The sequence below is a fragment of the Hyperoodon ampullatus genome (genome assembly GCF_949752795.1).
Source record: "Hyperoodon ampullatus genome assembly, chromosome: 9".
NCBI lineage: Eukaryota > Metazoa > Chordata > Mammalia > Artiodactyla > Ziphiidae > Hyperoodon > Hyperoodon ampullatus.
The window spans coordinates 108,584,493-108,601,050 of record NC_136922.1 but is presented as its reverse complement, the minus strand read 5'-3'; the positions used below and the strand labels follow the sequence as shown (position 1 = coordinate 108,601,050).

Sequence of the window (16,558 nt, the reverse complement as noted above, 5' to 3'; positions counted from 1 at the left end):
CTTGGTATAACACCTGGCACATAGTGAGTCTTCAGATGTTTCAGAAATTAAATATTTTCCTATACGTAGGGTTAGCATTCTGGTGGGGTCCTGACAGCAGAGGCCGAGCACTGGTAAGCACAGAAGCTTGGGTTAAGGTTCTGGTACGAGCCAGGGCGACCTACTCTCTGCCCTTGGACGTGTCCCAGGGAAGTGGTGGCCACCCACTCGTGCTAACTTGACAGTTGTTGGGATTGCCTCTGGCATGCACTCTTAAGGGTGTTTCAGAATCCTTAGGTCATTTTTAGGTTTGTCTCAGGAGTATGGATTAGAGTAGACTGAGTCAGGAGGTCCTTTCTAGAACTTCTCCAGGAGATGGTCTGGGGCTCACTCGGAACGTGTTTATCCTGAAGGGCTCCTCCCAGCTAGCAAAGGACATGCCTGCTGAGTCTTTGATCCACAGACTGAGTTTCTTCACCTATAAAATGGAAATAACATCTTCCTTTTAGAGTGATTGTGAAAAGAAGTCGAATCCTACTAACTAGGACTCCAGCAATGGAGGTACCTTAAGCAAAGGAAAGGGGAGAGGGAAGGCTTTATTTAAAAACGCAACGAGCATGTATCGATGTCTCACGAAACCCACGCTGAGGCTGCGGTTGGGAGTCAGGAACAGGACGGAATGTGCAACGTGGACGCCGTGGCCACTGTCTCTTGTGCCTGGTCTGCCTCAGCTTCGTTCTTCTCTCGCCCTAAGACCAGCCTCCTCTGGTCCTTCAGGCCACAGGCCAGAAACACTGGCTGCCGGTGCCCCCAGGAGCGAGCCTCCTGGTCTTCCCTTGGTCCTTGCCTGCCCTATTCCAGCTGCATCAGATACAGACCCTTAACCCCGCGACCAGGAGTAGGAAGGTTGCAGCATTTGAACAAGGCCCCCAGAAACCGATTCCTGCAGCCCTGCGTGGGAGGCGGCCATGAGGGGCGAGGCAGGGCTGGGCTGGCAGGTCCGTGGAGCCCACTGGATGAAAGAGGCCCAGGCTTAGGCCACACGTTAAGCCACTGGGGAGTTTGCGGCTGTTTATCCCGCCAGGTGTTCTCTGCATTTCTTGGATCTGGGGTTTGATATCTTTCATCATTTTGGAGCGCCTTGCCCCACCACCGTTGTTGTGGTGCTCTTTCAGTGGCCCTGCCCCCTCCCCGTGACTCTGTCTTTGGAGGGTCTTGTGCAGGAGAGAGTGTCGCACCCGCCCCCAGCAATACTGGATCTCTGGTCAAGACATAGAGGGTGAATTCTGTTCCTGTCCTCTGAGTGGCTGTGGGCCCTCGCCTCTCGAAGGCAGGGCTTCTGCCTTTCCTGCAGCAGCTGTGCTCTCCCGGGCCCGCCCTATTTCTGTGGATTTCACAGGGTTTTCTCTGGCTCTCCTGCCCTGGGACAGCCCTGTCGCCTCAGCTCCCCATGCATCCAGGAGTGACGCTCTTCCCAGTTTTCTACATCCCAAGTGAAAGCTGGAAGTCCTAGGAGCTTTAAGACATAAGAAAAATATTCGTGACCTTTACCACCAGCCCAAATCAGAAAATGCAGAAACTCAGGAGAAGGGCGGAGCCATCAGTCTGTTTTGTTTTGTTTTTAAATATTTATTTTCTTTTTGGCTGCATTTGGTCTTAGTTGCGGCATGCGGGCTCCTTCTTGTGCCGCGCAGACGTCTCTCTAGTTGTGGCGCGCGTGCTCAGTAGTTGTGGCGCGCGTGCTCAGTAGTTGTGGCGCACAGGCTTAGTTGCTCTGCTGCATGTGGGATCTTAGTTCCCTGGCCAGGGATCGAACCCGCGTCCCCTGCATTGGAAGACGGATTCTTAACCACTGGACCACCAGGGAAGTCTCCACCAGTCCATTTTTAACAGACTTCCTGTGTAGGACGCCTGGCGTGTCGTCAGTGCTGAAATGAGCAGTGGCTGTTGCCGACTCTCCTGCAACCCGCAGATGGCACGGAGGGCAGAGGGCAGCTGGCTGAGGTTCCCGTGAACACATGCTGCACTGGTGGGGTTCCAGTTGCAACGTGCCCACCTTACTCACTGTTCCTTGGCAGCCCAAAGAGCTGATTTCCTGTCCTTTGGAAGCACGTCTCACTGGTTCTTCAGTTTCCCGAAAGGAGATCCCAGTCATCCAGACTGGGGGGGGGGGCACTAATTTTAGTTGCCTTCCCAAAGCGCTGCCTGGATCTGCCCCTCCCGGTGGCTCCCCGCTGTGCCCCTGCCCTCACACCTGTCCACCTGCTCACACACTCACTCTCGTCCTCCCACACACAGTCACTCACACTCCTCTCCCACCCCCTCAGCTTGGCTCTTCTGTCCCCTGGCCTCCCTGTGTTGAGGGACAGGCCAGCTCCCCCTTCAGGGCCTTGAACGTGGAGGCCCTTCCCCTGGGGCCTTCTTTCTTGCATTCAGATCTCTTCTTTTCAAACTCACCTGAGTCTGTCCTTCCATGAATTCTGCTCCTGCCTCCCAGGCATTTTGTTTCTCTGAATTTGGGTAGCATTCAGGTATATCTTATCATTTTGACAAGGGTCCTGTGAGTAGGCCCTCTGTCACCTGAGAGTTTGTAATCTAGTTATAGTCCCTTCCAGGTGACCGCCCTTTGGGAGGGCCTTTGAGTGCTTCTTTACTCCTGATTCAGCAGGATGCCCCAGGCTCATGTTAACAGTTTTTGCCCCAGACCTGGAATCAGCCATTTCTTCAAAATCCCCTGTTCCTTTTAGTGGAAAATGCGTTTTAGAGATCATAGTCAGGGTGCTATACTGAGTCCTAGGGAGGTTAGTGTTTCAGGACTTTATTAAAGTTGTTGCTTTTGAGTTTTGCTCTGTCCGAAAGAATCTTGACCCTTCCAGTTCATATTTATAACCACCTACTCCCCAGCTTTGTCACTCCAGCTATATGGGTAATAGAGGTCATGCAGTTTCACTTAGCATCTTCTACAATATAAAGCACAAGTAATTTCATTATGTGCAGTATCCATCTTGACAGGAAAAGCAGTGTTTCCAATCAGTACTTTTTACCTGTCCATATCTGTTTAATAGAATCTCAGCCAACTATATAGGAATTATTCTAAGATAAATACCCACTAGAAAAATGAGCAATAAAATACAGATGTTGAATGAATGAATGGAACATGTCCCACTACTATCAGGAATAGGCAGACTTACACAGTGATAAAGTACTGCTTAACCGCTGGGTAGACTGACTTTTAATATAGGCGTAAAATACGATTTTTAATAGGGTGTAAAGAAAGGACATTTTGTACAGTGTTGACGGGAATGTAAGTTTGTACAATATTAGGGCAATTATGTAGCATCTATCAACATACAAAATGAACATGTATCTTTGACCAGAATTTCCACTTTTTGAGTGCTAGTCTCCATGTGTATGCAACAACACGTGTGTACAAAGATATTCACTGATTCATTACTTACAATAAAAGAGAAATTGTAAATATTCTAAGTACTCATCAATAGGAGGATGGGTATATAAATAATTATGATTTTACTGGAGTAAATTATGACATCAAAAGAACAAAACAACAGGCAAGGTATCTATACCAACAAGGGACAACGGCCTTGATGTTTTACAAAGTGAAAAACAAGGTATAGGACAGTATTATGTACTAACCCATTTCATTTATAAAGAAACAAACCTGCATGATTTGATACGATAATTGGAAATAATTTGCATACTTAATATTTTTGCCCTTTTTTTAAAACAGCTTTTAGAAATTAATTGGACAGGACTGACTAATCTTCTCGATATCCCCGGATTGAAGTAAGTACTCTGTCATGTCCTGTGGGTAGCTTGCTAGTGGTGTCATGTGCGTTTCCAGTGTCGCGAAGACGACACAGATGTTTGAGGGCTGTGTCTCCCGAGCACAGTCCGTGCTTTCTGGGTGGGCCCTCTTGGGCTGTGGTGTTGTCGCCCCGTCTGAGGCTCTGGGTCAGAGCTGCATGAGAGCCCTGTTAGGACTAGATGGAGCCTCTTCATTAGTCATGAGGTGTCTTTCCAGTTTTGGTGTTTTAATATCCCAGAAAATTAAAGAAAACTTTAGCAAGTTTTCAAACTTAGGTGTTTCAAAACTAGCCCTTTCTGGAATCTTTTCAAGCTGTGCTGTGCCTTCCCTTTCTGCCTTCTGTGCCTTGACCCGCTCCTCCCCGGAGGGGTAGGTGTCAGCCCTGGACCTGGGAGCTGCCTCGTGTGGCTGGGAGGCCCTCATTGTTCCGTGTACTCTAGTGTCTGAAACACGAGGAAACCTTCCACCACGAGCATGTGAAGCCCTTCAGGGCATGTCCCGCCTGTGAGAGAAGTGAGGCTTCCTAGTCGCATCACAGTCCATCTGTCCTCCGAGGTGGAAGGCGGTGGCGGCAGACCTGTTAGCCACCACTGAGCAGGAAGGTCTGAGGCTGCAGCTGCCAAGCCTGCTTCTGCTGGTTTCACTGTTGCATTTGAAGGTTAAAGTGTGTTGCTTGTTGGTTAAAGTTACATATGTTTCCAGTGGACACTGCTAATCTGTGGGGGGTTTTCCCCCTAAAATAGCTTAAAAATTGAGTTATGAAAGCCTTGGTTTCGATCTGTTTTTTCTCTTCCCGTGTATTTGTTTATGCCCTTGAAATGGCCATTAGAAAGAATTTTATTTTGTTTCATTATCAGGGAAAAATTAATACTACACTGAGGCATAGTCATAACAATAAAAGTCTTTTTTAGGTGCTGTGGTTTATTGGATATAGAAAAATACTGTTATCTTTAAAAGATTTTTGGAATGAAAGGACAACTTTAAAAGAGTTTTGTTAAAGTGTTGATTAGGATTCTTGCTTGCAACAACAAACCCAACTTACCTGGTCTTCATTAAGTGAGTAAATAATTGAGTAAACAAATACTGTTTTTTAGAGACAGTCTATTCACTCATCTGACAAATGGGTACGGAGTGCCTGCTGTGAGTGCCAGCCGTGGCCGTGAGCAGAGTGGAGCCTGCACCCTCGGCTGGTGTCGCTGAGAGGCCTGCGGCCCTGTCGGTTAGCCAGGCACAGCCAGGTGCTGGCATCCACAGGACGGCTCCTGACTGCTTTTCTGTGTGTGGCTTTGTTGCCAGGCGGGCTCTTGCTGTGAAGTAGCAGCTTCTAGCTTCTATTCCACACGCTCAGCAACCTCAGTTGGAAGAAGAACCTTTTCCCACGAGTTCCAGCAAAAGTTCTAGGGTTGACTTCTGTTTGTCTACCTGTCCTTGGACAGACTCTCCTGGTTCTGAGGGTCAGGTTCTAGGGTTGACTTGTCTGTCTGCCTGTCCTTGGACAGACTCTCCTAGTTCTGAGGATCAGGTTCTGGGGTTGACTTGTCTGTCTGCCTGTCCTTGGACAGACTCTCCTGGTTCTGAGGGTCAGGTTCTAGGGTTGACTTGTCTGTCTGCCTGTCCTTGGACAGACTCTCCTGGTTCTGAGGGTCAGGTTCTGGGGTTGACTTGTCTGTCTGCCTGTCCTTGGACAGACTCTCCTGGTTCTGACGGTCAGGTTCTAGGGTTGACTTGTCTGTCTGCCTGTCCTTGGACAGACTCTCCTGGTTCTGAGGATCAGGTTCTGGGGTTGACTTGTCTGTCTGCCTGTCCTTGGACAGACTCTCCTGGTTCTGAGGGTCAGGTTCTAGGGTTGACTTGTCTGTCTGCCTGTCCTTGGACAGACTCTCCTGGTTCTGAGGGTCAGGTTCTGGGGTTGACTTGTCTGTCTACCTGTCCTTGGACAGACTCTCCTGGTTCTGACGGTCAGGTTCTAGGGTTGACTTGTCTGTCTGCCTGTCCTTGGACAGACTCTCCTGGTTCTGAGCATCGGGTTGGGCCTCGTGCCCACGCTGAGAGGAGGCAGAGAAGTGCTTGAAGAAGCTCCAGTGAAGGGGGGTGGGGGGCCCCCCCCAAGGAAGGGCTCCAGAAGTCGGAGGAGAGGGTGCTGCTTAGCTGGCAAAAACGACAAATCCCTGCTGTCGTTTAGTGTAGAAGAGTGTGGTCTGCTTTCCTCCCCTCTGCGTCATGGGAGGGGTTTGTCGAGCATCTGCCTTGCAGGCCGTGTTGTGCTGGCTCCCTGTAGAGAGCCAGAGGGCGGGCTCTGCCGCCTGAGCCTGCAGCGCAGCTCGGGGGTCAGTCCCAGAGCATTCAGTTAGAAGGGAGAAATGTATGCACGCTCGCACGACGCACACATACAAATACAGCACCATTTCATTGCGTGATTTTATATGAAGGCAGGCTCTTTTTGTATAGTAATAACTTCCAGCTGTTGTTTTATATATGGGTTTTCATATATACAATATATAAAACCTATTCTTCCGTATTCATTATGTATAGGATTGCATTTATCATTAAAAGTATCAATATATACTCATATATATTAGAAATACAGACGGAAATAGACACACCATTCAAAAATGAGACTATGGTATAAAAGAGATATGGTAAAATACCCCTTTTATATTATATATATTTATATATGATACATAATTATGTAAATTTTATGTGATACAATATACGCATATCTACTTAACGTAAAACTTGGGCTACTATTTCTCAAAGATTTTGTCAAACAACTCACAGCTGTGGCAAGCCTTGTCTTATAAAAATAGATATTTAATAACTTTGAACCTAACATAATGAAATCTTGCGCCAGGCTTTACAAAATGAACATCTACATGCCCTATCCCTTGACTACAAAACAGAATCCAAGGTATTATAAAGTAGCAGTGGTGCCTGAATCACTTTACTTTACCACAAGTTTTAGCTATCCTTACCATTTTTCAATGAAGAGCCATAAACTGAGTGTTGAAGGGATGAAGGTTGTGACAGAAACAGAAGTAGGGTGATGAGCAGGGTCGGTTCCAAAGGACCAGAAGGGTGGGACCCAGAGGAAGCTGTTCTGTGTGCTGAGCCCCGGCGTAGTCAGGACGAGCAGAGTGGCTCAGGGGATGCCCAGCCCTACTTGGGAGCCCACGGGTGGGGCTGCCTAGCTGAGCCTCGTGCTGGCACTGTAGGCGTTAGAGAGAGGTGAGGCACTGGCCGACTACCATAGCAGCTAAGGGATTCTTGAAACATTTATGTCATCAGTGAGAGGTCTTCTGTTTCAACAGATTTTTCAATATAAACAAAACTGGTACTTCTGCAGGGAAATGCCTGAAGTAAGACTATGCTTGGTATTAATGCTTTGAAGGCCCACCTCATCCTCTGCTTGGTGAACACTGATCCAGTGTCTGCCGGCTTAGACCCTCTGAGTCCCCCTGGACTGCTAGTGCCTGAGTAACTGGCCTCTTCATCAGTAGAGTGGAGCTGTCTGTGGGTGTGTGGTTTGTCTTCTGCCCATGTCGGACTGAAAGGTGCTGTGCTGAGGTTCTGCATCTTGGCCTTGCATTTGGACCCCCAACCTGCAGTGAGGCTCAGTTGTCACTCAGTGAGTGACGGCACTTTCACTGTGTCCCAGTGGATGTTCCGTGTGTAGTTACTTTACAATCTGTGTGTTCATAATGTTAACATCTGAGAAGTACTGGCAAGAAGTAAGGTTCTTTTAAAACTTTGCACTTCTGGCTAAAGGTGTTCTTCTATAGCAGTGAAACTTGGTTTACGTATGCCTTCAAAAGTGCCGTCACACGTACGTTGCTTGATTCTCACATTTACACCAAAGAATAGACAAAAAGCATATTGAAAGTACATTTGTTTCATTAGCCTCCACAGTTTTATTCTTGCTACTGAGATCTCTGTGCAGTGGTGTATAGTATTTCAAATTGATTACAGTATTCAGTACCCAAATAACGTGTGAAGAAAGAATGAACTGTAAATTCCTTTACTTCATTGGGACCTCTGCATATATATCAGGAAAGATAAATTTAATGTAATAAACATGGAATGAGTGAATAAATGGATGCTTGTTTTGGTATTCTCTGTACTTTCATGGGTGTTTGAAATAGTTTATGTTAAAAAAAAGAAATTTATTTAAATGTATCTTACTTATTCAATATTAAATCAATGATAAAGTTATGTGGAAATGTATGAGATGTTATTTAGGACATTGTGAAATATAGCCAGAATAGTATCTTGTGTTCTCAGAATAAATCCCACAGAATCGTCACTGTAGCAGTACTGCATCTAAAGTATTAAACTGCTGGCTTTAAATACTGTGTTAGAGGGGTTAGCTCCACGCTGTCAGTGGGATATTGTGTCACGTCTATGCCAAGTTGACTGTTAACAGGAGGTAACTAGTACTGAAGTGTCTGATAGTTGGTGTGTTTGTTTTTTACCTCCCGCCTAACAGTGGTTTGTCAGATACTATCATTTTGGACATAATATCAAACTACCTGGTGCTTCCCAACCGAATCACGGTTCCTCTCGTCAGCGAAGTTCAAATAGCACAGCTGCGGTTTCCTATACCAAAGGTAAGCATCATCCGATCCTTAACGCTTACAGACAGGCTGGAGGAACTCTTCACATACTTGGGTGTTGTGACTTCTTGTGTTTCTCCTAACAGCAGCCTTGCCACGTGGATCTTGATGCAGTAAAGGTGGTCTGTCCTGCCCTGTTCCTTAGGAGATTGGCTAAGGGGCATCTGGCTGAAAACTTTCAGAGACTTGAGGACAGTTCTTAAACCTCAGCTGTGAACCTCAGAGCTGCTCATAGGGATTTAATTCTGCAGATATCATTGCAAGTTGTAAAGGACAGCTATGACCACTTATTTATTGCCTCAGAAAGCACTTCCTGTTTGTATGTATCAAGATATAACAGTTCAGCCTAAGCTGGGAATGTTGTACAAGCCTCCCCTCAGATATGACAAAGTGGGCATCTTTGGAGTCGTTCAGTGAGGGATGTGGCAGGCGCGTCATTAGTGTTGCAGCTGCCCTGGATGGGATGGAAGGGCACGGCTGGGGCTGAGTCACAGCCCTGGGGTTAGGCAGCAGCTTCACTTTGGGAGCATATTCCTTGGTGTGTCTGGGCTCTAATTTCTTCATCTGTAAGTTGGGGTGATGCCCTGCACACAGAGGCGGGTCACACATGTTGGAGTCACCTTCATTTGAGTAAACTAAACAACCTCAGTCTGAGACCGTGAGAGCTTGCTGGCCAAGGACGTGGAATCCTCTGCTGGGCACAGAGCTGGAGGGTTGGCCCCAGTTAGCAAGGGCTTCTCCCCGCTGGGCTTCACCCCACCTGTCTGGTCTGACCGACCTTGGGCTCCAGAAGTGGAGTGGGCAGCCTGTCAATGGTGTCTGGTTCTAGTTCAGTGTTTGTTTCCTGAAGTAGAAGTGGCCAGCCTTTCCCCACTGCCCGTTACTCTTTCTAGGTAAATTCAATCTCAGTAACAGTGCGCAAACCAACAAATGTGCATGAACATTCCTGTAATTTTTCAAGTAACAACACCCCAGTCATTCATGCCCGAATTAGTTATATTGTTGGCATTCAGCAGATGTGATGGGACACCACGTATGAGACAGGGATGTCTTTTTTCTTTAACTTAGGATTCTCATCTCTGGAAACGCAGGCCTGCCTTTCCATATAGAAATCCCCATGCTCCTAGGCCATTAGGCTTTGTACTCTCTGAGTACAGGTGACCATCTAAGCCTGCCCGGATCCAGCCTCCCTGCTGCTCAGATATGTTTGTTGCCACATTATCTAAGCTTTAGACCTGTGAAAATATAAGCCGGGGGTTTTGTTTTGTTACGGTTTTAAAAGCGTATTTATCTGTAAAAATGTCTATCTTTCTGTGCTGATTGGTTCAGAAATATTACCTGGTAATTTTTTAAAAAGTGTTTTGTGGTGTAGAATGCTACCCTCCAAAAGGTAACTTTACAGGTTGTGTTTGCCTTGAAAGAAATATGAGTGGAGGTTTTTAATTTTATCAATTAAGCAACATTTCTGGAAGAGATAACTGTGTTAAGTCTGTGAATCGTATGCATCTAGGATTTTCAGTCTCCTACTATCCGTGAAATAGGGTTAATGACGGTATTCCACAGGGTCGTTGTAAACATTCAGTGAGGTAATTGGAAAGTACTTGCGTATCAAGGACTTGGGAACAGCCTCGTGCATCCTGTAGTACCAGTTGTCACCAGTTATCACTGCAGTTACCACTAATGTTACAACTACCAAAGCACAGGACTGTTTGGTGACCCGTGAGGCCCTGTGCCATCTGACCTCCTGCCATCCTGCACTGCCCAGGTTGGGCTCCTGGGGTCCCTGGGACACAGTGCCGCTCTGGGACCCCCCATCCCAGAGAAGTCTGCAAGAGATGGTGGCTCACGCCAGCCCCTCCTGTCTCTGGCTCCGGTCAGACCCCTGGGACCCCGTCACGCTGCTCCTGAGCATCATGTGTTTGCCTTTTTTGCTCAGGGAGGAGGAGCTGCTTGGTCCCTGTGCACAGGCTTCGCTCCGTGTCTGTTGGGTGAGCCAGTGAGCAGTCTGCTCTGTCTTCCTTCTTTCCAGGGTGTCCTGAGGATACACTTCATTGAAGCTCAGGATCTTCAGGGAAAAGACACTTACCTTAAGGGACTTGTCAAGGGGAAATCAGACCCCTATGGAGTGATTCGAGTTGGCAACCAAATCTTCCAAAGCAAGGTCATCAAGGAGAACCTCAGTCCAAAGTGGAATGAGGTGTACGAGGTGAGGGAGTGGGTGCTGCTGCCGTCCCCGCCTCCACATTCCTGTTCCACTCCTGCTGCGGGGTCGTGGTGTGCTTACTTAGTTCAGGGTAATCTCAATTCTCTTTGCTTTCATTTTCCGTTTTTAAAACTATTGTACCTTGTATCCCTACCTCACACAAAATTTTAAACCTTAATCGCATCAAGCTATCACGGTAAATAATGAGCCGTTAATACACATAAACGTATTCCAAAATGAGGTTGATTATTTACTGTTTTGTAAATTTTCATTTAATACATCTGGACATCTCTACATGTCAATAAATATAGCCGTTCACTTGAGTAGGTACCATCATGTTTTTACTCAGAGAGATCTGGGCTTTTGGGTTCATTGTAACCAGTGCTGTATGAGTGTCGTGGGTTTTCTGCATTTGGCCAAGTTTTCCCCAGATTACGCTCCTCGGAGTGGAATTGCTGCATCACAAGGTATGCGGTTTGGAAAGAACTGAGAAGTGGTGCAGTTTATACCCCATCAGCTTCCCGTCCTCCCAGCCTGGTCTGTTGCCAAATCTCTCAATCTTGGAGTGGTGGTGAGTGGGGCACTTGCGGCCACCCTGCAGCCAGCACTGACCGGGGCCGCTGCCGGAGTGGAGAGACATCCAAGCTTGTGGCCCCCGGTAACTGGGGACAAGCGCAGTGGCCCATGGCCGTGTGTGCGGATATTTCACAGGGACCCTGCCATCCAGAAGTGTGTCGGGTCCGGCAGTGGGGACCTCAGTGCTGTGCAGCTGCTGCCACTGACTGCAGTCACGTACTCAGTAGACACGATACTAGTGAATGTGAGATAACTGTGAGCTTGCTACCTTTCAGGCTCTGGTCTATGAACATCCCGGACAGGAATTAGAGATCGAGCTCTTTGACGAAGACCCAGACAAGGACGACTTCCTCGGAAGGTAAATCCTTCGTGACTGAGGAGAGCGTAGACTCTTTTTCTTTGATAATCACTGTTAAACGTGTAATATAACTTCAAAAGCAGGATTATGTACATATTATGTGTATTTTAAAATGGCTCTTAGATGTAGCGTTGCTTCACCTTAGATTTCTTAAAACACGTTTTGTTCCTAAAACATTCACATTTAAGTAAGAAAAGGAAAGCTGCTAGATCTGTGTCCATCATAGCAGCCACATGTTGCTATTTAAGTTAAATTGATTAAAGTTAAACAAAATTTAAAATTCACTTTCTTAGTTGTGCTGCCCCATTTTAAGTGCTCAGCAGCCACGCGTGGCCCCAAGTCCAGCCCAGCTCTCCAGCCTTGACACCACGCAGGCAGGTGTGCTCTAGGTTATAGAAACAGGTTTTTTAACTTTTGATTTGTTATTGGGTTATGGGGGCGGGGAGTAAGTAGATAATAATTTATATTGTGCTTATATACTGGAAAAGCAAATATTGACTTGTTTGCTTAAACTGAATAACCTGTACAGCTGAAAAATATATCAAAAAACACACTTTAGCCTAATCTTTATTATTTAACTGAATTTCTTGTGGCAAAAAAGGTATAAGGATAGATGACATTGGACAGGTCTGGCTTCATCAAGAATGGCCTGTGTGTTAGGTTGTGACCTCAGAATTCATTCATGAGACAGTTTAATGAGGAGCAACCAAAAGATTTCAAACAAGGCAGCGAACAGATCAGACTTGCATTCCAGTAAAGCCACTGTTAGGTTAGGTTATCAGGGATTGAGACTGGGGACTGGCGCCGGCCAGCCTCCTTCAGGAAGCTGTTGGGATAGATCAGGAGAGAGATGTCAGGTCTGACCTGGGGTAGAGCTCGGGGGCAGAGAGGAGGGGTGGCTGCAGAAGAAGGGGGTGTCACCGTCCCGTCCTGGTCATCTCTGGCTCGGGGGGCCGGCTGCATGCTCCCAGCAGTGCAGGATTATTGGGGGAAATGGAGCGGGCTGTCAGGGACATGCCGAGCACGAGGCAGAGGCCTCTGCAGCCACAGAGATGTTGGTCAGAGCTGAGGAGCGAGTCTGGGGAGGCGGTCAAGGCCTAACTGAATGCACAGGTGGCCGAGCCGGAGTGATGGGCGGCAGGTCGGAGAGCACGCCAGGCCCAGGGCGGGATGTGCCTGCACGTTTGGGGTGCGTGTGAGCAGCTCCGTGCGGGGAAGACCAGCCCTCCCAGCTCTGACCGCAGCTGTGCCTCGCTGTTAGGGTTCCCACCTCCCCGCTCTTCCCTACCTCGCTTCACTCTCGTGATGGAAGCTTGGGGAAGCTTTTGGAAGAAGTCTGCTTCTTGATACACTAGCATTTTGTTGCATTTCTGGAGTACCTTTTCATAGACTAACGCTTAAGGTTATTTCAGTTGTAAGAAGTGTGTTTCTATGTTCTAAAGTTGTTGTATTGTTATTTCTATAGTCTTATGATTGATCTTATTGAAGTTGAAAAGGAGCGCCTTTTAGATGAAGTAAGTTTCCTTTGAGTATTGTTCTATTTCGTGAGTGTTGACAGAGCACCTGCTGCCACCGCCACCTGACGGTCTGAGAACTTAACATCCGCTCACAGACGTTGAGGACTAGGCCTTCTAGTAACAGCAAAGTGAAAAGAAGTCAGCACCTACCAGACACTCGAAATTCCTGAGGATCCAAACACACACCAACTTTGTTTCAGGCAGGCACGCTCTCCTTCGGAGTCAGGGCAGAATCTGGGAGAAACTCCCCAATAACAGGCATTTTAAAGATAGTTGGAGTTCACAGCAGAGCTGGCACAGTGCAGTTGATGAGAAATTGTCCCATGAAAGATACCCACAAATACAGTGTGAATTGACAGCAGCAGACGTACTTCAAGCAAGATATTGCTATCAGAATAAAAAGGATAAAAAAGGAAGTTTGTGGTGGCTTCTAAAAGATGGGTAAGATTTGGATAAGTAAAGCATAATTAACCAAATCACTGCTGAGATCTGCTTTCAAAGTAACATGTTTCCCCTCCCATGCACGTCAGCACACACTCAACAGGTATCTGCAGTTTATCATGTTGTTGTGTGCCAGGTGCTGTGTGCAGTGACGGGCAGAGCAGACAAAGCCCTGCACTCGGGGCAGTCTCTTCTTAATACTGAGTGTTTGGGGACCATCCTCGATTAATTGCTTTGTGGCTTTTAAGCTGAAACAAGTGTATACTAATTATTAGTATATAGTGATGAGGAAAAACAGACCTGTTAATGTGTCTGATATTGAAATTCAGACCTGGGATCGATGTTATATTCTCTCTTGGCCCATAAATTCTATGGAAGTCCATACGTAAAAGCCTGACAGTGTTGGGTGGTATAAGAGGACATTTGAGTCCTTGCGTGTGAATCGGGGGTGGAATTGGGACTCAGTGAGTTAACACACGCAAAGCGGCCACTGCTGTCAGTGTCTGGGGCCAGCAGCTGGTTCTCAGGCCTGGAGCTAAAGGTGACAGGACTCAGGCCTTCTGTGTTTGTGGAGACTGTTCAGTTTGCATGTCTGATCCAGGAGGACTTTGGCTGAACTGTCTTGCTTTCTCTGCAGTGGTTCACCCTGGACGAGGTCCTCAGAGGAAAGCTGCACTTGAAACTGGAGTGGCTCACGCTCATGCCAGACGCTTCAAACCTCGAGAAGGTGCTGGATGGGGTCCCATGACAGCCTGCACTCCTGATTGCTGAGATTAGTACCTTTAAACTGTGCTGCTACTCACTTAAAAAAATACAGCAATAATTTTGACTCCTGTGCTGTAAATCACTACAGTAGCATCAGGGATAAATTAGAGATAATGGAATTTTACAGGTCATTCTCACCTGTTTTATGAGATCTTTAAATTTTGTGCTTGATTATTGTATAGGGATTTGAAGAGCCACAGGTCACCTGAGTGCTTTGTTTGATTGACCTGAATAGAATCTTATGTTCATTCTCTCTGTATTGCATATATCAGATGCTTATTTCTCCACTTTTCTTATTTTCTTGAGGATTATAGACATAATCAGGAAGAAATAGTCAGGAACTTTGGAAACCCACCTGCTGAAGCTTCTTCCTTTCCTTGTAGGTGCTGACAGACATCAGAGCTGACAAAGATCAAGCCAATGACGGGCTGTCCTCCTCGCTGCTCATCTTGTACTTGGACTCAGCCAGGAACCTCCCGGTAGGTGCCTCCGCGAGAGCCCGCTGGGTGCTCGTTTCCTGGTGGTGGACCCTGCTGTGTTCAGCCGTGCCCACGCCGTGTCCCCATTCTTGTTGCTGTGTTTTCACTTCACTCCAGTCCGAGAGAGCAGCAGTGGAGAGGGATACGTGTGCATTTCCTCCATGAGTGTAATTTTATGTTTACATCTTATTGGTTTATCCAGGATGGTCAGAATTATCTTACATGTTTTAAGAAGAAATCTCCAGTACTAGTTAGAGAAGAAGATTTTCTGTAGAGAATCACTAGTTATTAAAATTTAGTGCCTAAAGATGAAATTATATCCCTTTGGCATCATCCTGGAAGTAGCACAGCAGGGTGATGGGGCAGCATCGGGTGATCCCCTGCACACACGGCTTCTAGCCCAGAGCAGTGCTCCTCCTATGGGCGTCAGAGTCTTTTTGCTCTTAGAAAAACTGTAGAGAACAGTTTTTATAGATAACGACTAGAAGCGTGGAGAAGGGTCGATCAAGCCCTGGTGCAATGCTTGCCTCCACACTGAGGGTAGTGTGCTCGTGATCAGTGTTTATCGTTTTGATAATGTTTTTGTTTTTGTTTTTGTTTTTGCGGTACGCGGGCCTCTCACTGTTGTGGCCTCTCCCACTGCGGAGCACAGGCTCCAGACGCGCAGGCTCAGCGGCCATGGCTCACGGGCCCAGCCGCTCCGCGGCATGTGGGATCTTCCCGGACTGGGGCACAAACCCATGTCCCCTGCATCAGCAGGTGAACTCTCAACCACTGCGCCACCAGGGAAGCCCCGATAATGTGTTTTGAGTGCCCATTCACTTGTTCAGTAGATGGCCTTTCTTTTTCCATTTCACTGTTGGAGGCCAGTTTTGTTGAAGGAAAGACAACTACCTCCAGATGAAGGGTGTTTCCTCCTGAAATGATACTGGTTCCAGGTCACCCAAGTGCACCTGTAGACAGTCCCCCAGGGTGTGTCCTTGGTGCGGGTGGACGTCTGGGCATCTCACCTCACTGTGATCACACCATGCTGTTTCTTTACCTCGTGAAATGCACACACTGATTCTGTTTAGCACCTCTCAAGGGTTTAAAATTGTGCATTACTTGGGCTTTGCTCACAAGCAAAGTCAGTGTATTTTGGGCATCTCTATGTTTTATTTAAAGTTTTTAACGATTAAAATCTGATCATGTATTTTTTTCATATTGGGAAGATGTAACAATTGTGTGTGTAAATGTATATAATTGTACTCTTTCTTTCAGTGAAGGTTTAACCTTTCTGCAGAATTACTTGTACGGTAGAACTTTTTGCTTTTAACCACAATAATGTTTTAAAGTCTTTCATAATGCCTGATGGAAGTGAATTTGTTATGTATTTTAGGATATAGAGCAAAGTAGTGGGGAATTGGCCTCTCTTTAGAACTGTGTGTTTTGTCACATTAAATTAAAATTGAATAACGTCATGTAAGCAAAAGACAGAAAGAAAAGTGATTGTTCTAACCTTCTGTTAAAAGGGCACTTTGTGCATGAAGGTATGCTCTGGCCGTCAAAGGCAAAGGATCTTTACAAAACCGCTGCCCGGTTGGGCCTGTTTCCACGGGAGTGCGTGCCGTCTCCTGCGTTTCTGCGTGATTCTTTGACTCTGCCTGTTGCATCCTGGTTATTAGTGCTCTTGTGCCTTCATTGACCACAATCCACCATTCTTTGCTTTCTTCTCCCATTTCCATTTTCCCAAGAGTATCTACGAGGGAAACTTTGGGTGTGGCTACTTAAAGGAGAGGCGAGCGTCGGGACTAGTGTTTTGTGA

At 46.8% G+C, this 16,558-nt stretch overlaps 1 protein-coding gene across 2 annotated transcripts in view; it reads left to right on the top strand.

The window, feature by feature from the left end:
* The window catches only part of ESYT2 (extended synaptotagmin 2), a gene marked incomplete at its 5' end in the record, with an annotated part of 72,870 nt that overhangs the window by 38,571 nt on the left and 17,741 nt on the right, over window positions 1-16,558 (top strand). For both annotated transcript variants that reach the window (XM_079710957.1, XM_079710956.1), the window contains 7 exons: window positions 3,728-3,783; window positions 8,289-8,409; window positions 10,445-10,621; window positions 11,470-11,552; window positions 13,018-13,066; window positions 14,148-14,237; window positions 14,659-14,754. In XM_079710957.1, the coding sequence (XP_079567083.1) occupies window positions 3,728-3,783; window positions 8,289-8,409; window positions 10,445-10,621; window positions 11,470-11,552; window positions 13,018-13,066; window positions 14,148-14,237; window positions 14,659-14,754 (672 nt within the window). The remainder of the gene's footprint in view (window positions 1-3,727; window positions 3,784-8,288; window positions 8,410-10,444; window positions 10,622-11,469; window positions 11,553-13,017; window positions 13,067-14,147; window positions 14,238-14,658; window positions 14,755-16,558) is intronic.